Consider the following 22037-nt stretch of genomic DNA (forward strand, 5'->3'; position numbering starts at 1 on the left):
TTTTTTTTTAGATAAAGTGATTTTGTAAATCAGGGGTTATTATTGGGAATTGTGAAGAAGGGTTAGTGATTCATCAGTCTGTTGTCTCTCCAGGTTCTGTGATGGGAGCTCGTATTTGTTGAATGAACAAGTTCCTTGTCATAACTAGCTCCTTGCTGTCTTCACCCTTACTTGGCCCTAATGTTCTTATTGGGCCCTAATGTATTCTTTTCCTGGCTCAGCCTTGTGTGTGTGTGTGTGTGTGTGTGTACCCTGGAAAAGTCTAATAGCCTAATTTTGCTTCCATGGTTGAAATCCTTATTGGTGTTGCCACACATTAATTCTGAGAGACTAGCTTCTGTGTTTGTTTGTTTGTTTGTTTGTTTTGTTTTGTTTTTAAATATATTTTACTGATTTTTTACAGAGAGGAAGGGAGAGAGATAGAGAGTTAGAAACATCAATGAGAGAGAAACATCGATCAGCTGCCTCCTGCACATCTCCCACTGGGGATGTGCCCACAACCCAGGTACATGCCCTTGACCGGAATCGAACCTGGGACCTTTCAGTCCGCAGGCCGACGCTCTATCCACTGAGCCAAACCGGTTTCGGCTGTTTGTTTGTTTTTACATATATTTTATTGATTTTTTACAGAGAGGAAGGGAGAGAGATAGAGAGTTAGAAACATCGATGAGAGAGAAACGCTGATCAGCTGCCTCCTGCACACCTCCTACTGGGGATGTGCCCGCAACCAAGGTACATGCCCTTGACCGGAATCGAACCTGGGACCCTTCAGTCCGCAGGCTGACGCTCCATCCACCGAGCCAAACCGGCTAGGGCTGTTTGTTTGTTTGTTTGTTTGTTTGTTTGTTTGTTTGTTCAAGTGTGGGACTGGTTAGTCTTGAACTGAAGATGGTTGGTTTGGAGGAAAGCAATGTTTGCTATAGTCTCCTTGCATGCTTTTCTCAAGTCTGATTGTTAAGTCCTGCCCATTCTTAAGCACAGTGCTTTGTGGTGGTGCAGTATAAGTTTTAGAAGTAGAGAACAGGAATGATTAGTTTCTTACGTGAGAGGTTGCCTTTTCCTTCTGTAACTATTGGCTCCTATTACACCCTGAAGTAAGTGGTTCAGACCTCTCACAGCGTAGTCAGGGAACTTTGATGACAGATACTCTCACTTGTACTATCCTCTTGATATTCCACTAAAAGAATTACACACTTTACCAGCTTGGCTTGTGTGCAGATCTTTTGTTTCCACCTGGAGCCTACAGACTTGTTCATCTTGCTGAAAACAAACTTTGATCCCTATTTCCCTCTCTTTGGTAATTGTGGGGATGGGGAAATGGTCAGGATCCCTCTAGGTTTCTTCACTGTATTTCATTTCCCCCATGGAAAAAATGTTACAAGTGGGGGCAATATGCTCAGGCTTAGTTCCATGAGGATCTCTTTAACCCAGATCCCCCTATTTTAACTGGTACCCATTGTAGCTGTATAGGATTTCAGCTTGTCCTCAGTTAAGTACACTTTTGTGTCAGGGCTGACCTGTTGAAACATCGGTCCCATGTTTATACTACAAAGAAGACTTCACCAGAAGACCTGAGACTGGAGTTTGTTGCTGGTGTTAGGTGTGACTTTAAATGGAGTTTTGAGGGGTTTTTTTAGCAAAGAAACTCAAAAGATTATAATGTAGGGAATTTGTGTTGAAAGACTGGGACTCATGAATACAATCAGTATTAATGATAAGAAATTTATGAAATATGGATTGACATTCTCCTCAAACCATAGAAACTGTCCTTGATTCCATAGATTAGCTTCCAGAAAGCTGTAGCATGTGACCTTTATTTCTGAGATTTAAAAGTTAAATGTTCATTTTACAGTGTACTATGAGGTGTTCGTTAACTATAAGGGAATATGATTTCAGAGAATATGTGGATGTTTACTTTCCTATCTTACATTTCTAGCACTTTTCCATTTTGTTTACTCAAGCACATTTTATTGTCACATATATACCTAACGAGTTAGTAAGTTAAGTCTGACATAGAGAAGTCATTTCGATGTCTACATGTTTTCCTCTTTATTTTTTAAAAATATATTTTTATTTATTTCAGAGAGGAAGGGAGAGAGATAGAAACATCATTGATGAGAGAGAATCATTGATTGGCTGTCTCCTACATGCCTCACACTGGGGATTGAGCAGGCAATTCAGGCATGTGCCTTGACTGGGACTCGAATTGTGACCTCCTGGTTCATAGGTTGATACTTAGCCACTGAGCCACACTGGCCGGGCCTACATGTCTTTCTTAATTCTGATGATGAACCACTGATTGGGGAATAAAGGGCATCAGTAGTGTCAGAGACATTTTGGACAGGGTGAGTTGCTGATCTAATAATATCAGCCTTTGGGAGTATACGTTCTATCTGGAGAGTAATAGACTTGGCGGTTTGGACGGGTTCGGCTTCTATGCCAACGAAGAGTTGGGAGATCCTGCCAGTTTCACATCTATAAAAGTGGTAGGTTGGTCATAGAGGATCTTTAATGTTCCTTCTAGGTCTAACATTTTATTACATCTTGACCTTGACTTTTATTTTTTTAATTATCTTTAATTGTAGTAAAATAACATAAAATGTATCATCTTAACTATTTTTTAAGTGTTCAGTTGAGTGGTTGTACATTCCCATTGTTGTACAACCGTCACCACCACCATCCATCTCCAGAACTCTCTTCATCTCACAAAACTGAAACTGTTAAACAATAACTCTCCCTCATGTGACCCTTTCCCCCTAGCTGTTGGTAACCACCGTTCTACTTTCTGTCTTTCTGAGTTGATTAGTCTAGGGTACCTCATATAAGTGGAACTATACTGTTTCTGTCCTTTTGCGACAAGCTTATTTCACTTAGCTTGTCTTTGAAGTTCATCCATGTTGTACATGTGTCAGAATTTCTTTCCTTTATAAGGCTGAATAATAATTAATTTTATGTATATACTACACTTTGTTCATCCATTCATCTACTGATGGATACTTAGCTTGTTTCTACTTCTTGGCAGTTCAGTGCTGCTATGAATGTTCGTGTACAAGTATTTGCTTGAATACCTGCTTTCAAGTATTTTGGGTATATTCCTAGGAGTGAAATTGCTGGATCATGTGGTAATTTTTTTTTTAACTTTTGAGGACCTGCCATGCTGTTTTCCACAGTAGCTCTACGTGTTCACATTCCTACCAGGGCACAAGAGTTTCAATATCTCCACATCCTCGTGCACACTTACTATTTGTAGTTGTTTTTTTTTAAAAAAATAAATAAATAAAGCCATCCTAATGGATGTGAGCGGTATCTCATGGCTCTGACTTATATTTTCCTAATTATAGGTAATGTTGAATATTTTTTCAGATGCTCATTGAGCACATGTGTATCTTTGGAGAAATGTCTATTCATGTCCTTTGCCTGTTTTTTAATTGGGTTGTTTATTTTGTTGTTGTTGAGTTTGTGGTTCTTTATATATTCTGGATATTATCTCCTTATCAAAATTTTTGCTCTGCAAGTTATTTGTCAATGCATGGGTTGGTTTTTCCCTCTGTTGGTTGTGTCCTAAATTTTGTAGTCCAGTTTACCTAATTTTTCTCTTGTCTGTATTTTTGTGTCATATCTAAGAAATCATTGCTATATCCAATGTTATGAAGCTTTTGCTTTATGTTTTCTTATAGCGTTTTATAATTTTAGGTTTTACATTGGGTCTTTGATACAATTTGAGTTTATTTTTGTATATAGTATAAGACAAGAGACCAACTTCATTCTTTTGGTGTAAATATCCAGTTTTCCCAAAACCATTTGCTGAAAACACTGTCCTTTCTCCATTGAATGGTCTTGGTACCCTTATCACAAATCATATGACCATATATGTTGACTTTGGTTATATAGTATACTACTATTACAGCACGGTTTGATACATGTAATTTTTATTTGATATTTCTAATCTTCATTTAAAATATTGGAATTGGAAGATAATAGGAAGTAATAGAATGTGAATAATTGGCCTTTGGAATGATTCTGTAGAACTGTAGGGCTTTTTACTTAAGGTAGAAATAGTGAAGATTAAAATATGAAGTTTTAAAATATTCTCTCTGTAAGACAACTGAGTGACTCTTAAACAAAGTGATAGTGTGAGGTCTGTCTAATTCTCGAGAAGCAAAGACTTGGAGACATAAACAACCAATTGCAGTACCTGGCCCTTAATTAGATTCAAGTTTATAAAATATATTTTAGATTTAATTGGGAAATTTATAATATGATCCAGATAGTAGAATGCTACTAGGGAATTATTAATTTTGTTACTTGTAGTAATTGTTTTATAGCTAAATAAGAGAACATCCTTATTTTTATAGAGATGTTTGTTGAAATATTTAGGGGTGAGGTGGTATATCTGCAATTTATTTTGAAAGGGTTCAGCAAAATAATGAAAATTTAGTATAATATTAACAATTATACATAGGTGATGGTATATGGTGTTCTGTATATTCTGTTTTCCCCCCATGTTTGATCATTTTTAAAATAAGGTTTTTAAAAGCTGTTTCCACTAAGTTTTACATTTCAGTTATCATTGTCTGCGAGATAGCTCTAGATCAGCGGTCACCAACCGGTAGTCCACGGACCACTGGTGGTCCGTGAGGTCTGAAAGGTTGGCAACAGCTGCTCTAGATAATCCAATGCCAATCCAGTATAACCCAACTGAACTATTATTTCCCAGTCTTCTATTCCATTATGTATTTTCTCTTATGGTTGTTTTCCCCTAAACCTCCAACTGGCATCTCCACTCCCAGGAGGCCTTTTCCTATGTACCAACAGCATAAATGTTATATATTTCATTGTTACTTACTTTCATACCATAGTGATAAAACAACGGTTTTATTTCCATTTCCCCACTTGTTGCCAAGCTTCTTTATTGATGACCTCTTGTATCTAATATCTTTAAACTGAACTGTTGAAATATATTTTCCTCTATTTCATCTTATTTGTTGTATTGGGTTTTTCAAAGTGAAAGACACTGGTTATTTTAATCTAGGCCTTGAATATAGGGCTCCGAGTCATTCTAAAGCACCAGTCAATTGAGCAGATAATACTTTTGTTTTTTAATAGGTGATAATCTCTATAATAGATAAAGTGGCCACTAAATGAGGTTGTACCTTGTCTTCTAAAGGTGGGAAGAAGAGCGTTATCCTGAGGGCATCAAGTGGAAATTCCTAGAACATAAAGGTCCTGTATTTGCTCCACCATATGAGCCTCTTCCAGAGAGTGTCAAGTTTTACTATGATGGTGAGTTGTTCAAGGTTATCCAATTCTTGGACAAGAAAAGAGACTGATTCTATTTAGGAATAGAAAGTGAGGAAGGATCCTGTGCTGTATATCCTTTTGTGTATTTCATTGTGTTTTATTCTCTACATAGCTCACAGCACTGGGCCCACAGTCTGACCTTTTATCTGAACTTTATTTCTAAGGAGCCACTCTGCAAAAATTATTAGAAAATCCTTACTTGAATGATAGTGTTTTATTATAGCAATATAATGCAAACTTGACAAGCTGTGCATCACTGGAAATAGTACTAATATTTGGTTGAGGATTAGTGTGTCATCAACCTCTAGGTGTAGGCCCGGTAGGTGTCTGTCATTCATTCTACATAGCAGAACACTATGCCTTTGCTATATGTGCATTCTAGTCTGATGAGCTGCTTTGAAAAAATGCCTTGCCTAGTTCTCATAGAACCCTTAGAAGTGTCCGTTGACTCTCATAGATATTTCTGTCCTTCGGTTGAAGAATTTGAGAATAGTCTTTGACTCTCCTTCTATTGGCAGTATAGCAGTATGAAGATAATAATGTTCAATTGATTTCCCTGGTTCCAAGATTTATATCCAGAAGTGGCTAGAGCATTATTTTTCAAACCCTTATGTGCTTGACCACAGGTGGATCTGGGCCATTAAATAGGTGTGAAAGTAGTATTGGGTGCTTCTGAAGCAGTTGGTCTGCTGACCAAACTTTGAGAAACACTCAGCAGAAGAACTGAAAGCATCGGTAGTGAACACTCAAAGTTCTTAGGCATCTCTTTCTACTAGCAGTGGCCTCAGGGCCATGGATGCTTACAGGTCAAGGCAGTAGTTTATATTGAAAGGCTGGGTCTTGCAAGTAAGTAACTTGGTAAACTGGAATTTGTTTTTAAAAACTATATTTCTTCAATGTGTCTGTGTTCAGATACCGAGATCAGCAGTGGCCAGTATTGACTATTCCTCAATCGCGTAGTGTTTGCAGTCTACTGGGACCTCATAGCCTCAATGACAAATGCTTACATCAAATAAACATTCTGACCTGTGTTCACCAGAGAGCACAGGACAAAGTTCTGTTAGCCCTCACAGTGGGTCATTTCTGGAGATTCTTAAATGTGACTCAAAGCCAAAAATACAAAGGAAAGAAAGAGCCAACGACCTTGAAAAAGACCGTCATAAAAATACAGTTATTCTGTAGCCCTAGTCTGGGTTTACCAAGGGCTTTAGAAGGCCAACTGGTAAAGCCTCACTTTGAGATTCACAGTGATTTGAGGGGAAGCTAGATTGCTTAGTCTTTGGGTTTCTTTTCTCAGGACTGGAAGCCAGGGCCTGAACAGTCATCACTTGTCACCATGTCCCTCCCCCACCTCTTGCCCAGTTCTCCGTTATAGGAGCTCCAGTTCCAGGGCTATAGTATTTTCTCAGTTGGTCTTTCTCTGGAATTCTTTCCTTTGATTACGTAAGCTCCCACTGCAGTAAGCCAGGAAGTCACAGTTCTCTTGCTAGTCCAAATTGATTCTGTAAGTCCTGCCTACTCTCTAGGGAAGAGAATTCTCAGATTCTTTTAGCCTGCCAGGGAGGTGGAGCATGGGCTCGCTGAAGCAGTGAATTGCCTCTAAGAACCTCGTTTTCAGCTCTGACTCAGCAATTTCTTCTTCCTGGAGCTCAGCCTCTTCCACAAAGCGCTGTCATTGCCAGGAACCTTCGAGTCATCCACCACCACCTGCTGCTGGAAGCTGTCATTTCATCTTTTGACAGCTCATCTAAAACAGGAGGTGTCAAAATTGCTTTCTCTAATGAGATAGAATTCAATAAAATTGTTCAGTCTTCATTTAACAGAAAATACTGTTGTTTGTTTAGTTTATACCAAACAGACCCGAGAGAACAGTTCACATTCTTTCTTGCCATTTATTTTATTTTTAGTGACTTAATGTTTTCCTTTATATTGGAAGCATGTTACACCTTTACTGGCAAATCTGGTTCAGACCTGAATGGGGGAGTTCTGAAGAAGTGCAGGAAACCCTTGAAAGCCAGCCTATTTGTTGCCCTCAGTCTCTCTTCCAAAGGCTGGAGCTTGGGAGGTTGATGGGGAAGCAGCGCCACCTGTCGGCCTTTTAAGTTACAGATTCCAAGTAGGTTCTTTCTGTCTACCATGGCAGTTTCAATTTTGTGCTATGATTCCTTGTATCCCTACAATCAGGAACAATAACCTGCCAATCATCATGAGATGAGATGTCTTCTGATTTTTGAAATGACTGGATTTCTAGTTAAGTTAGTTTTCTATAATACATGTGAAAATCCCTGGTGAATTATTAGTACTTATGTAGTAGTAACGTAGTGGTATGGTATTTAACCCAATTTTTAAGTATAGCCAAATTATGCCATGGATAGCATTGTAAAGTTGGATTTTCAAGGGAGAAAATGGAAATGGGCCCTAAGAGTACTGTTAAAAGTACTCTATTTAAAAAGTAGATTAAACTCCCAAGTACTTTTATTAACTACTTGAGGTCCACAAAACCCCAAGAACCCATTCAGATTTACTCTACGCTGTATAACATCAGGACTCCTTTAGAAGGGCTTTTATTAAACGTGGGCAATATGTCGAGGACCCAGTCATCCCTTGTATTCTCACTGAGTCCTAATGCCCTGAATGAGGCAACCTCATAAGGCCTGTTCCAGGGCAATGCATCTCAAACTCTGCTGTGCACACAAGCCACTTGGGTCTCGTTAAAATGCACTTACTAATTCAGTAGGTCTGGTGTGGGGCCTAAGATTCTGTATTTCTAACAAACTTCCACTTGATGCCAATGCTGTTGGTCTGTGAGCCACACTTTGAGTAGCAACATTCTAGAGGAAGGTCTTACTTAGACTTTGCATAAGGGATATCTGGGCTTGCCTGCTATGGATATATTTCTTTATTCATATTCCACCCACCTAACTTGAAAGAAGAAAGTAGCCTATTTCTTTTCTCCACAATTCCTTTCTTCTGCTCCCTGCCCTATCCTTTCCTCCCCTTCTTGAACAGAAGCTGCTTAGCTTAGCAGTGGCAGGTATCCCTTGAGGATTTCGTTTTTAAAAAATCATTGAAGAGGTGTAAAGGACCCTGCTTGCTGAAAGGAAAAGGAAGAGTGACTGGGCCTCCCCCAGGTCATCCCAGTCTTGAGCAGGCCCCTGGGAACAATTTACTGACTCACATAGTCTCCAGAAAAATGACTCAGGTAAATATCTGCTAAAGAGAAGGAACATTTATACAAGTAGATATAAGTCAGAATATTATCTTTGTTGTTGTTGTTACCATGTGTCACCAGACCTCTAGATATCTTGGGAAGGTAAACCCTTATTAAAGTAGATTTCTCCAGAGCTCAGTGTTTATACTCAGAACATGAATGTTATACCTTATTTTTTGGAACCACTTTTTTTTCTAGGTAAAGTCATGAAGCTGAGCCCCAAAGCAGAAGAAGTAGCTACGTTCTTTGCAAAAATGCTCGACCATGAATATACTACTAAGGAAATATTTAGGAAAAATTTCTTTAAAGACTGGAGAAAGGTATTGTAGCTCATGTATTAATATCCTAGCATCTTGCAAAAATATTGATCAAATACTAAGTAAGAAACTAATTTTACAGCAAATCCCTGGATATAACATTTGAGTTTATGAATTGTATTATGTTAAAGGTTTTTTTTTTCTACTTATTTACTTTATTATATAGGATTTCTATCCAACAAGAATGCTTACATTTCTTCCCTCCCACTGTCATATGGCTGCAGGAGGGAGTTAATTGGATTTGGCCAAAAGAAACCTCAGCTCCAGTTGTGCAAGGGAGAATTTGTCTCAGAGGCTTGCATTCTGTCTGCTGTTGCAGAGAGATGTTAGTGTGATGCCCCATCCTTCTTGATTCTTATTTGCGTTAGGTACTTTCTGCTCTTAAAACCATGTATCCTGTATCTGCCTAGGTGATTTTAAACAATCTGATTCTCAATTTGGATAATGTAGGCAGAGGCCGAGCTGAAGTTTACATTCTGAATAGCTCTGGAAATAAGGTTTAATAAGTGAATAGAGTAGGGATAATGTTTCTAAAGGAGACTGGGTATGGGAATAGTTCTTTATTTCTGTTTTTCCAACTGTGGTATTCATATGCCTAGAAAGGATTGTGGCGATGTGCCAAGGAGTCCAAGATACTACATAAGAGTTACCTTTTCTAATGATAACTGATTTTAAACATTTTACTATCAGATAAATATTTATCTATATCCTATATAATAAGAGAGGGATATGCTAATTAGCCTGGATATGCTAATTAGTCATGTATGCAAATTGACTAGCACTCCAACACACAAGATGGCTGCCCCCATGTGGCCACAAGATGGTTGGCAGGGGAGGGCAGTTGGGGGCGATCGGGCCGGCAGGCAGGAGCGGTTAGGGGCAATCAGGCAGGCAGGCGAGCGGTTGGGAGCTGCAGTCCTGGATTGAGAGAGGGATGTCCGACTGCCCGTTTAAAGGGGCAGTCGGATATCCCTTGAGCGGTCCCAGATTGGAGAGGGTGCAGGCTGGTCTGAGGGACACCCCCCCCCCCCCCACCCCAGTGCATGTATTTTGTGCACCGGGCCTCTAGTATACATATATATATATATATATAAAAGCCTAAACAACCGGCTGGTAGCTATGATGTGCAATGACCAATGCAGGAGCTGCCGAGCGGACAGCAACTTTGCAGAGTGCCCTCTCGCACTCTGGGACCCCTCGGGGGATGTCGGACTGCCAGTTTTGGCCCGATTCCTGCAGTCCAGGCCAAGGGACCCCACCTGCCTGAGGGACCCCACTCACTCCATAGATGCCCTTCAAGCCCCAGCGCCGCCCCAGTTGTGGCAGGCCAGGGAGAGACCGTGGGAGGTTGGCTCCAGGGTGTGTCAGGCCCGTCTCACCCAGCCCTGCCCCGCTGGCCACCTTCTAATTAACTTTTTTTTCAATGTGCATGAATCCGTGCACTGGGCCTCTAGTCCTATCTAATAAAAGAGTAATATGCAAATTAAACGTAACTGTGACAAAGATGGCGGCACCCATAGCGGCGGGGCAGGACGCTGGCGGCATCACCCTGGCAACGTGAGCCCAGTAGGCATTGCGTCGGCGACCCGCGAGCAGGCAAGCACGACTGCAGGCAGCCCCCAGCAGGGCCTGCTCCCGGGTCGCCGCGGCGATCCACGAGCAGGAAAGCGCGGCCTGCAGGCAGTCCCCAGCAGGCAGCCCCCAGCAGGGCCTGCTCCCGGGTCGCCGCGGCGATCTGCGAGCAGGCAAGCGCGGCCTGCAGGCACCACCCCACCCTGGCCGCAGCTCAAGGGAGAGAACAACATGCAGGCGAGGTCAGGAGCCTGAGAGATCAACACAGAGGGGCGCCTGCTCCAAGCCTCCACGGTGTGGCTGGGGGCATGTCCCCAGCAGATACACACACACACACACACACACACACACACACACACGGGCTCACTCACACACACACGGGGTGCCTGCTCTGAGCCTCCGATGTGGCTGGGGGCAGGCCCCCAGTGGACACACACATGCACACACACACACACACGGGGCGCCTGCTCCGAGCCTCTGCTGCCAGACTGTGGCCGTCAGTAGGGCATCCACTGAGGGCTCCCAGACTGTGAGAGGGGCAGGCTGGGCTGAGGGACCCCCACTCCCCAGTGCACGAATTTCGTGCACTGGGCCTCTAGTTTTATAATAAAAGGAAATAATAAAATTAGATATTTTTTTCAAATCTCACTAATTTAGATCGACTACCTATCCAGACACCTTTGACTGAAGAAATGATGCTTTGCTATAATTGCAGGGAAATCTGAGGGCTTATAGAGTATTTACCTTTTTCTATCTCCCCGTTTTCTTTTGACTAGGAAATGACTAATGAAGAGAAGAATATTATCACCAACCTAAGCAAATGTGATTTTACGCAGATGAGCCAGTATTTCAAAGCCCAGTCAGAAGCTCGGAAACAGATGAGCAAGGAAGAGAAACTGGTACCATTTTTTTAAATTTCTGAGGAGTTTGGAATAGGGATTGGTTCAGCCATTTTTCTTCTTGGTTCTTATAAGACAGCTTTGACTTGAGTAATCTCACATGGCTCTGTACTAAAGATTTAGGATTCTCAACCTAGTGGAGTAGATTTTCTTCAAGGTTTTGTGTAGACTGATGTGAATAAGCACTTTGATGGTTCAGTATAAAAACCCTGGTGCTGCTGACCTAAAAACTCCCAACAATATAGTTTTTAAGGATTGACAGATCTGTCTCACTCACAGTGGCTTCTGGATGTTAGAGAGCTATGATAGATCAAATACTACTGGCCATGTACCTCCCTCTTCTCTGATCTACTTTACACTAGAATCTAGCCATGCTTATTTATATGCATCTTCCAGCCTTGACCATCCTTTTTCCTGAAGGATCTTTTCAATATCCAGCTGGGATGTCATTTTTTTCTAGAGCAGTGATGGCGAACCTGTTGAGCTCGGCGTGTCAGCATTTTGAAAAACCCTAACTTAACTATGGTGCAGTGTCACATATAGAAATTTTTTGATATTTGCAACCATAGTAAAACAAAGATATTTTTTATATTTATATTTTTAAATGCCATTTAACAAAGAAAAATCAACCAAAAAAATGAGTTCATAGGTTCAGTGGATAGAGTGTCGGCCTGTGGGTCACAGGTTAGATTCTGGTCAAGGGCACCTACTTCAGTTGCAGGCTCCATCTCAGCCCTAGTTGGGGTGCATGCGGGAAGCAACCAATTGATGTGCGTCTCTCCCCCTCCTTTTCACTCTCTCTAAAAATCAATGGAAAAATACCCTCCTGTGAGGATTAACAACAACAAACTACCAAGGTAATCTATATATGAAAGAGTAATATGCTAATCAGACCGGATGTCCTTCTGGACAACCTTCCTGACAAAGCTGGGGCTGCAAGTGCCAGCCAGTGGTCGAAGGGAAGCCCCGGTCCTGGGTGCCAGAGGGAAGCCGGTGCCAGCAGCCAGGGGAAGGAAGGCCTACTCTTGCATGAATTTCATGCATCTGGCCTCTGGTATATTTATAAACATATATCCTTAAAGATGACAGAATCAGTTTTGAATTTACAGTTGAATTAGTCCTTATAGGTAGATATTTAGAGAAATTTTATTGTATTTAAGTTTAAAAATTCTATTAGAGGTTTTTCCGTAATTGAATTCATTTCTTAGCAATTTTTAGACTTTACTTTGACCTGTTCTCACACAAGAGATAAGAATAAGTAGAGAACAGCCATTTGAACCCATTTTGAGTATTTTCTTTCTCTCTTCCAGAAAATCAAAGAGGAGAATGAAAAAATACTAAAAGAATATGGTTTCTGTATTATGGATAACCACAGAGAGAGAATTGCCAACTTCAAGATAGAACCGCCTGGGCTTTTCCGTGGCCGTGGCAACCACCCCAAGATGGGCATGTTGAAGAGACGGATCATGCCTGAGGACATAATCATCAACTGTAGCAAGTGAGCCCGGTTCATCTTTTGGGCCAGAAATGAAGTGGGGGCTTCCTTTGTTCTTAGTAGTTGGGAATATTTCCCACGTTAGAGAACTGATTAGGGCAGCTCAGTATTTCCATGTGTACATCTCCAAGTGTGTTTAATGTATTGATTGGTGAGGAAGAAACTTGGACGTATATGCTCAGCAGATTAATCCACATTAGGTCAAGAAAGGTGAAATTGTTCCTCATGTGTCATTTCACTGCCCTCCTGTTTTGTTATTTCCACAGAGATGCCAAGGTTCCTTCTCCTCCTCCGGGTCATAAATGGAAAGAAGTCCGACATGATAATAAGGTTACTTGGCTGGTCTCCTGGACAGAGAACATCCAGGGTTCCATTAAATACATCATGTTGAACCCCAGTTCAAGAATTAAGGTAAGGGGTGGCTCAGAGCTGCCCCAGTTAGTGGGTAGTTTCTTTTTGTTGAAATGTAATGTTTTCAGACTTTAGAATCACTTGGACAAATTAAAAACCCTTCCCACAAAAAGAAAGCAAGTACTTTCATGGTTAGCATTATCCAGTGACCTCCCTAACATGTATCCGTTTTTGCATCACATTGTAATCTTGCTCATTTATTCACAGATATTTGCTGAAATCCCAGTATGTGCCTGACACAGTATGTACATGGTGCTAGGAATGGTATTAGTAAACAAGGTAGCTGCCTTCACATTGCCTGCTAGCCAGTGTTCAGAATGTACATGTATTTTGGCTTCTACAGCTCCTTTCCTTTTCCTCACCTTTCCTGGCTCTGAAGAAGGGAATGTAATTGCTCTGAATCCAAAAAAAAGTTGTAAAATCTTACATAATCTGACTTGTCAAGGTTTCAGGTGAGTAGGTTCCACCAGGACCAAGTGGGATAATGCATATGAAAGCATGTCACCAACTGCTGAACACCCACATGCTGTTATTGAAAGGGGAAAACTGGGAAGGGCAGTCAGTTCTTGTTAGCCGGCAGGAATATCCTGCTTGGGAGAGTCCCACAAACTTCCTTCCTTAGATATATTATGGAAATGTGATCAGCAGACTGAAAGAGAGATGAGCTCCATAAGAAAACAGTCAAGGAATTAGTTCCATGTAGACTGTGACTGTTTACATGCAGGGGACTGGGACTAAAGACCTTCTTAATCTTGGTTTATAGGTCATTGAACGTTTGTTTAACCAGTAAGGCCATAGCTCAAAAGGCCATGTATCTTAGACTAAACTGCACCGTTTTTAGCTCATAATCCTGCGTTCTAATGAAAATTGCCCATTTATGTTTTCTTCATTTTGAAAATGTCACTTTTTCTAGTTTAGAGTAAGTAGAGAATCAGAAAGAGAACCTCATGGTGAGCAAAAGTGAATTCATGTAAAGAAATGTATTATATTGTATTCCCTTTTGAAATCCCACACAGGTGGATAAACAGCGGTTTTAGCCCTCAAAGAACTTGTGGTCTGGTGGGCAAATTCAGTAAGAATTCAGTTATACTAGAAGAAAGGCATATATTAAATGCTTTAGATAAATAGAGCAGTTATTCTCAGCAGTTAAGAGGCCAGGAACAACTTTATGAAGGAAATTCAAGGAAGGCTAGAGAGGGATGCAGGCCAAATCTTCAGACATTTCCTGAAGGTTTTTTATATTATCCTAAGTCCAATAGGAGGCCAATGGGTCTTAAAGAGGGTGAGTAATACCAGGTTTGTGTTTTAGGAACCTGTGACATAATTGATCATTCTGACTGCTGCTCTGTGGATTAGATGCAAACAAGTAGGGAGACTCTTTAGTATTCCAGGCAAGAAATGGTGATGACCTAAAATAAGTGATGGCAGTACTTCAAGGGCAGAGATTTGTGAGGTTTCTGGATGATGGTTATGGCAGTGAACCTAGAAGTCACCCACATGTAGGTCCTGCCTAGAACCTTATATCCAGTGGCTGACTCTAGTCAGCTGGGTTGTGATCCTAAGAGTCAAGAAGATGGTTAAAGACTTGGCAAGTGGTATTTGTTGAGGGGAAAAGAAATGTGAATCCTTCAGCTTTTACAAGAGGCCCAGTGCACGAAATTTGTACACTGGGGTGGGGGGAGGTGTCCCTCAGCCCACCCTCTCGCAGTCTGGGAGTCCTCGGGGGATGTCCGACTGATGGTCAGCTGCTGTGGAGGCGGGAGAGGCTCCCACCACTGTTGCTGCGCTCGCCAGCCATGAGCCCGGCTTCTTGCTGAGCAGTGCTCCCCCTATTGGAGCGCTCGCCAGCCATGAGCCCGGCTTCTTGCTGAGCGGTGCTCCCCCTATTGGAGCGCACTGACCACCAGGGGGCAGCTCCTGCGTTGAGCGTCTGCCCCCTGGTGGTCAGTGCACGTCATAGCTACTGGTCGTTTCGCCATTAGGTTGATTTACATATTAGCCTTTTATTTTATAGGATAGGATTGATTTCAGAGAGGAAGGGAGAGGGGGAGAGAGAGAGAAACATCAGTGATGAAAGAGACTCATTGATAGGCTGCCTCCTGCATGCCCCAGATGGGATCAAGCCTGCAACCTAGGCCCGTGCACTGACCAGGAATTGAACTGTAACCTCATGGTTCATATGTCAGTGTTCAGCCACTGAGCCACACCAGCTGGGCAGTGGATTCTTTTCCATTACAGAGGGTTGACTGAGTAGGGGAAGAGGACAGGGTGTTAAAGGCAGCCCCTCTACAGTGGACACCTTGTTTTACTGAGATGGTTTTGATAAAAACCTTGGCTTGGAAGACCAAAACAGATACTTTATTTTTTACAAGTATTCTGAAACTTGCTCAAGTGCATTTTACTCTGGATTCTGTTCAGGGACACTGAAGGCAGCAAATATAAACATACTTCCTGGAGGCCCGCCCTCCCCTGCTGGACCTAGACAAGGTGGCTTCTGCCTCATCCCCATCGCTGGGTCCTTATTTGAGAGAATCCTGGATCCCTGTACCAGAAGCCCAACCAACATATGAGGAAAAGTTGGTCTTGTGGTAGCCTCTGTGAATGAATTATTTGTTGGGTTTTCTAAACCTTGTTTCAGTGGCATGACTAAGGGACTGAGGAAATAAATTCTACAGGACTTGGAAGAGTCAGAGTCAGGCTGTGGTAGACCTCTGTGCCTTTTAGAGTATGGGGAGAGAAGCCCACTTCTGAGCTGGAGACTGTATTGTTGTAGATGAGCCTTCCGTGTCTAATCTTATGTGTTATGTCACGGAGATGTATTACTGACTTGTTCACAAGGACAGTTTATATCACACCTGTTCTTACTCTTAAATGTCAAAATGTACTGAGAAAAATCTGTGAGAAATTTTCAGCTTTCCATTGTCTGGAAATAGAACTTAGATATTTCTTCTGTATCACCAAACGACTAAATCACCCACCCACAACAACATATAGCTACTGAACCTCTTGTTTTATTGCCAAACAAATACATATAGCTAGTCCACACTCAGTGTGGGAGGGTGCTGACAACTCCTTAGTATACTTGAGTGAGCTTTCATTTCTGAGTGTTTGTTAGGAGAAGTAGAAGACATTTCTTGTTCTATGTACCTCCCACTCCTATGTGCTCGGGCCAGTTACATTGATCACAGTTCTTACATCTCAAGGACCACGTGTCATAGGCAGGAAGCAGGCATATGTGGTTTAAAATCACTACTCCTCTTTTGTTGTGGGGTAGGGGGATTAAGAGCATATTCTTGGGTTCTGAAATTCCATCCTTGCATTCATGTCCATATAGTGTGTTTTAGGCCTGGTAATACTTCTGATGCTCTTAGATTTCTTGGATATTTTTTCTCTCCTTACCTTTCTGACTTGATACTAATTGATGCAAGATTTCAGCCTTTTCACACCCTTTTAAAAGTCTTTAATTTGCTTTAGAATTCAATTTTTAAACCTTCCACAAAAAGCTCTAATGTTTACAAAGAAAAGACTTCCCAGTAACATTATTTCCCTCAGTCTAATCAAGAATACTTTTAAATGCAGAAGTTAGAAAATGGTGCTTAATTACGGCTCTTCCTAGAAATCATTGTGTTCCTTCATAATTACATGTTGTAATCTTTGGTTCTGCTTCCTTCACAGTCTCTTCCATCAAACTAAATGGTTGTCTTGAATTTAATGAAATTCAGTTCCAGTGGAAAACTGCTGTTGGGTCACAGATTCCATAGTAAAGCTGTGATGGGGGTGTTTATACCCTTTGTGTTGACAGAAGTCAGTTTGGGGACATGCCATGTGGGCCTTTCCCAAGAATGTAAACATTTCAAAAAGTGAAAGCCAGAGGCTTTCTTAGTAATTAGGAGTCAGTTGAGCTCGATAGTAAAACGGGACCGCATGAGTTCTCATCAGGTTAAAGGCCTGAAAATTTTTCTTTAGTACTCTGCTTTTCTCCCTTGCTTAAAAGCTCAAGTTTCTTCTCTTTGGTGCAGAGCCCTGAACTTGGGTATTTACAGTCTATCATTACTCACCATCCCTAAGCAATCCACCTTTGGGGTTGGGTCTTTGCAGGGTGAGAAAGACTGGCAGAAATATGAGACCGCTCGGAGGCTGAAGAAGTGTGTGGACAAGATCCGGAACCAGTATCGAGAAGACTGGAAGTCCAAAGAGATGAAAGTCAGGCAGAGAGCTGTTGCCCTGTACTTCATCGACAAGGTGAGAGCATCTGCCTGTCACATTGCCTGATGTGTTCAGCTTAACAAAGATGTAGGGAGAGTTGACTCCTCTGGGCCCCATGCTAAGTACTGGAGAGGTGGTGACAAGCCAACACCCGGGGTCCTGCTCATCCAGTCTCTGGTCCAATAGGGAGGGTAGAAATGGAGAGAGAGTCAGTCCATGTCTGGTGCTGTCTGAACAGTCTACCTGAAAAGATTCCATGTTTTTTCCCACAAGTTTTATACTTTATATATTTGAGCACAAATTCTAAATTGTCTCAAAAATTAAGCAAAATTAAGAAACTAACTTTTTGAGTCTGATTGCCAAGACTAGAAACACTCCCTCAGTTGCTGCTTAAAAAAAAAAAAAAGTCCTTCCTTTCCTCCATTCCCAGTTGAGAAGACACAGTAAAGAGGTTGGATTTATAGGAAGTTTAATATCCCCGTGACTCTTCATACTTCATTTTATAGAGAAAGAAGCAACAATGCAGAATCCAGAATTCCCAGGCCTTGCAGAATAATGCTCTGTCCCCAAAGAGAATTGAGAGGATTCTGATTTTGGTTTCATAGAGATCTTGTGAGACTGAAGTTTCTTCATTCATGCTAATCTTTATATCTTCTCTCACTTTCTCTTCCTGGGACAGCTTGCTCTGAGAGCAGGCAATGAGAAAGAGGAAGGAGAAACAGCGGACACTGTGGGTTGCTGCTCGCTGCGCGTGGAGCATATCAATCTGCACCCGGAGTTGGATGGCCAGGAATATGTGGTCGAGTTTGACTTCCTTGGGAAGGACTCAATCAGATACTATAACAAAGTCCCTGTTGAGAAACGAGTAAGTTAATGTGGCCTATTTTTTATTCGTTCATCCATCCATTCAACAAGCATTTTTGTTGAGTGCTTTTTGTGTGCTCTGTGCTTTGCTGGGCACTAGAAAAACACTCAAAAGAGAGGAGAGAGGTATTGTTTGGTGTCCCTGCCCTCACCCCCAATTCCTGGGAATGAGGGCCATCTCCCATAGCAGTATTCAACAGAGTATGCTGTAGAGGTTGGCCCTCACAACAAACTCAGCATAAGATTGAACCCACGATGTCATTTTAATGATGTAACCACATTTCCATATCCCTTGGTCATGTTGCACATTTGTTATTTGTTGCTTGGCTCAACTTCTCCCCAGGTCCTGATTGAGTGAAAAAGTAGCCTTTTGGTGCTTAGATCTCTAAGCCTATAGCTGAAGAGGTATTGCAGCTCAGTGCATCTCCCCTCCCCCCATATTGGGCTTTAACCAGAGACCTAGAGTGTAGGATCCCAGTAATACAGCCCTTCGGGCTGAGGTTTCATCAGTAATGTGGGCTTTACTGGCGGTTGCAATGCTCCAGATGAAATAAAGCTAAAGGGACCTGGCCGTTAAATGTAAATCCTGAGCTTAGATTGGATTCCACATTGGGAGTGGTTGGAGGGTGAGGATATCATTAGGTCAGCTGAAAGAATTGGAGTATGAACAGTAGATTAGATAAAAAGGTATCACTGTAAATTTATGAAGCTGATAAATACTGTGAACCTCCATCCTGTGTAAGTACCCACAGATTGTTCAAAACAGATAATTAGCGCACACGTAGAGAGAAAGAGCCAGCAGACATGCACACTGCACAAATGGTAAATGAGTTTGGGTAAAGAATGTGGTGCCCCTAGTGCTTTGTGGGTTTTTTTTAAAGTTATAATTGTTTCCAAAGTAAAGGTCTTAAAAATTATTATTTCTTGTAGGTTTTTAAGAACTTACAACTATTTATGGAGAACAAACAGCCTGAGGATGATCTTTTTGATAGACTCAATGTGAGTGGACAAAGTGCACTGGGTTGAAGAGGGGCCCAGCCAGAGCCCACAAGCTCCTAAAGGAGAGGTTTGCCTGGGGTGACTTGGGCTCTCCCCTCAGCTTATCCTGTGGCTTCCTCTATGCTCTTCCTCCCTCGGGGCATACAGTGAATCCAGGGCCAAAGCCCTAAGACGAGGGTAAACAGACCCTGCTTTTATCCTCCTCTGATTCCTGCAAGCCTTCCCTTGGCTAGATGCCAGCCACCTCTGGAGACCCCAGACCTGTCCTTCATATCCTATCAGGGAAGATGTTAACAAGGAAGGACACATTTGCTTTATGGGCCTGCTTAAGATTGAAGTACATCTTAGGGAGGTATCATGAACCCTACATTCCAGAATTCTATTTCACTTTTCCTACCTTCCGTCTGGCAGAGCAGTAAACTTGGCAAGGTCGTGATGCACTGGCATCAGTGTCCTCGAGCTTGCCAGAATGGGTGGGGTTGTGTGGCTTTTACCATAAATTCCAACATCCTCGTTGCTTTATCTCATCCAGACTGCTATTTTAAATAAGCATCTTCAGGATCTCATGGAGGGCTTGACTGCCAAGGTGTTCCGTACCTACAATGCCTCCATCACGCTACAGCAGCAGCTAAAAGAACTCACAGCCCGTAAGTACTGCTTGGCCACCCAGGTCCCACACCCTGCTGGTGATGCCCAGTGCCCTTGTCCCACTAAATCCTAGGTCTGTTCCACATTTTCTCTTAACATTGTGACTGGAAACTTTTCCCTCTATCCCTCCAGTAGAGAGCTAAGGCTTAGTCTGTATAAACATAAGACCAGTGCCATTTCCCCCATTCCTACCCCAGCTTCTAGTTTCGATTTATGGAATGCTGACAGGGGCTTTCTATCTGCTCTGAAAATGCCTGCACTTTGTTTTATATGTATGTTATTTTAAAGCTCACAGAGAAAAGACATAGTGCTGTAATGTTCTGTTAAATTGGAGAGTAGGTTGTCATGGTTACTAAAAATAATATCAGAGCAAATCCTTTCCTTGAGGTTTCTGTCAATTTTTTCCCTTATGAGTAGGTTGAATTCTAAAAACCAGCTGCAGAAGGTATCACCACATTCTGCAAGCTTTTTTCCTGGAGCCCAGTCACTGCTAAATTCCTACTGTCCTCTATAAATATGTTCAATGGTTTTAGAATATGAGCCAGAAAAGCCAAAGATGGATATGTAGAAGGTCAGTATTTTAGGGCAGGATAAAGAATGACACAAGTAAGAAAATTCCTTGGCTAACACTTTTTATTGTACTTAAAAAAATATATTGCCTTGGGGTTTTAAAATGTAAAATTTATGGTCCCTTTGTCTTCTCTACCTTGGCTTCTTTCTGTCCCAAGTCCCTATTTTCTTCAGGTTACATTGGGTGGGGTAGGTTGGGGAAGCGGGCATTGCAGCAAGCAGATGAGTGTGTAGACTTTTGATTTTGAACTGATTGGTGGTTTGGGGAAACTTGATCATTGGAGTGACATGAGAGCCAGTAAAATCATGAGGATGGAGCACTAGGGAAGGCACATGGGTATTTTCTCTGGTTGTACAAATTCACTCTTTTTTACTGTCACGTTTCTTTCTGTACAGCGGATGAGAACATCCCAGCAAAGATCCTATCTTATAACCGTGCCAACCGAGCTGTTGCAATTCTTTGTAACCATCAGAGGGCACCACCAAAAACTTTTGAGAAGTCCATGATGAACTTGCAATCTAAGGTATTTTGAATCTGGATGGTGGAGTAGCAAAATGAAGAGAACTGTCTGCCATGAGTTGATATTCTGAAAACAAAAGGCATTTTTAATTCAGCCTTCCAGGCTGGGATATCAGAAGGCCAGTTCTGGGTCTGTTCTGGAAGAAAGGTCTACACTAGAGCTAAACAAATGGAACTACTGATAGCAGTCATCCCTGAGGAAGACACTGAGTGCCTGGTACCCACTGTTCAGAAGGTGCTCATTCTGTGTGCACAAGTTCTGCATTGGCCACTTCCCATTTTGAAAAGCTCAGGTTGAAATATTGCCAATTGTCTTTATTATACACGAGGATAATAGATAAAGTCTTCACAATTCCTTGCCACAGCCCAGAAATACAATTATTTCCAAATTAGATTGTATCAAATTGAAAAGATGAAACAATGATAGTTAATTTCCCCCCAATTCCAGCACAGCTATTTTTATTTTTGCACATTCCACAGGGAATCATATTTTATGTAGCTCTTCTTCAAACATCTTTTGAATGCTAGGGAGAAACTGACATGCAAACAAATAGATACTGTTTCTCTTCTATGTGCCTTTCTCCTTCCTCTGACTCTGCCTGGTACTGAGCTTTTAAGCCACAAGACACACTGCACGTTTGACGATGAGCTTTTTTGTGTGAGCAGTGGTTGCAGATCTAATTCATTCTTATGTACTAACCCACAGTGAGAATTTTCATTGCTGACAGACACATAGGGTTATAAAGGAAACCAACTATCATGAAATATACTTACCAAATATATTTTAAAGTCTGATATAGTAATAAATGTGCTTCCTTATTAACTTGTTAAAATCGTAAGGTGGTTCTAATAACCTATAAATTTCAAGGTAGTCATGAATATAAATGATACTTTAAGAGATCTGCAATAATTATTGATATGAAAATATCTGTACTATCTATTGCTGATAAAATCATAGGTACTACTTGTATCACATCACTATAGTTTGTTGCCCACATAATTGGAGGAGAAATGATGAATTTCA

General features: G+C 41.6%; 1 protein-coding gene across 3 annotated transcripts in view; it reads left to right on the forward strand.

The window, feature by feature from the left end:
* The window catches only part of TOP1 (DNA topoisomerase I), an 82551-nt gene that overhangs the window by 55518 nt on the left and 4996 nt on the right, over nt 1-22037 (forward strand). For 2 of the 3 annotated variants that reach the window (XM_006085178.3, XM_023750880.1), the window contains 10 exons: nt 5168-5283; nt 8711-8832; nt 11178-11300; nt 12611-12798; nt 13062-13206; nt 17305-17448; nt 18092-18277; nt 19207-19275; nt 19808-19922; nt 20890-21017. In XM_006085178.3, coding sequence (XP_006085240.1) covers nt 5168-5283; nt 8711-8832; nt 11178-11300; nt 12611-12798; nt 13062-13206; nt 17305-17448; nt 18092-18277; nt 19207-19275; nt 19808-19922; nt 20890-21017 — 1336 coding nt within the window. Of the gene's footprint in view, nt 1-5167; nt 5284-8330; nt 8504-8710; nt 8833-11177; nt 11301-12610; nt 12799-13061; nt 13207-17304; nt 17449-18091; nt 18278-19206; nt 19276-19807; nt 19923-20889; nt 21018-22037 lie in introns of those variants that run through there. The other variant, XM_023750881.1, reaches the window with a different exon arrangement.

This window comes from Myotis lucifugus, unplaced genomic scaffold (assembly GCF_000147115.1).
Source record: "Myotis lucifugus unplaced genomic scaffold, Myoluc2.0 scaffold_16, whole genome shotgun sequence".
Classification (NCBI taxonomy): Eukaryota; Metazoa; Chordata; class Mammalia; order Chiroptera; family Vespertilionidae; genus Myotis; species Myotis lucifugus.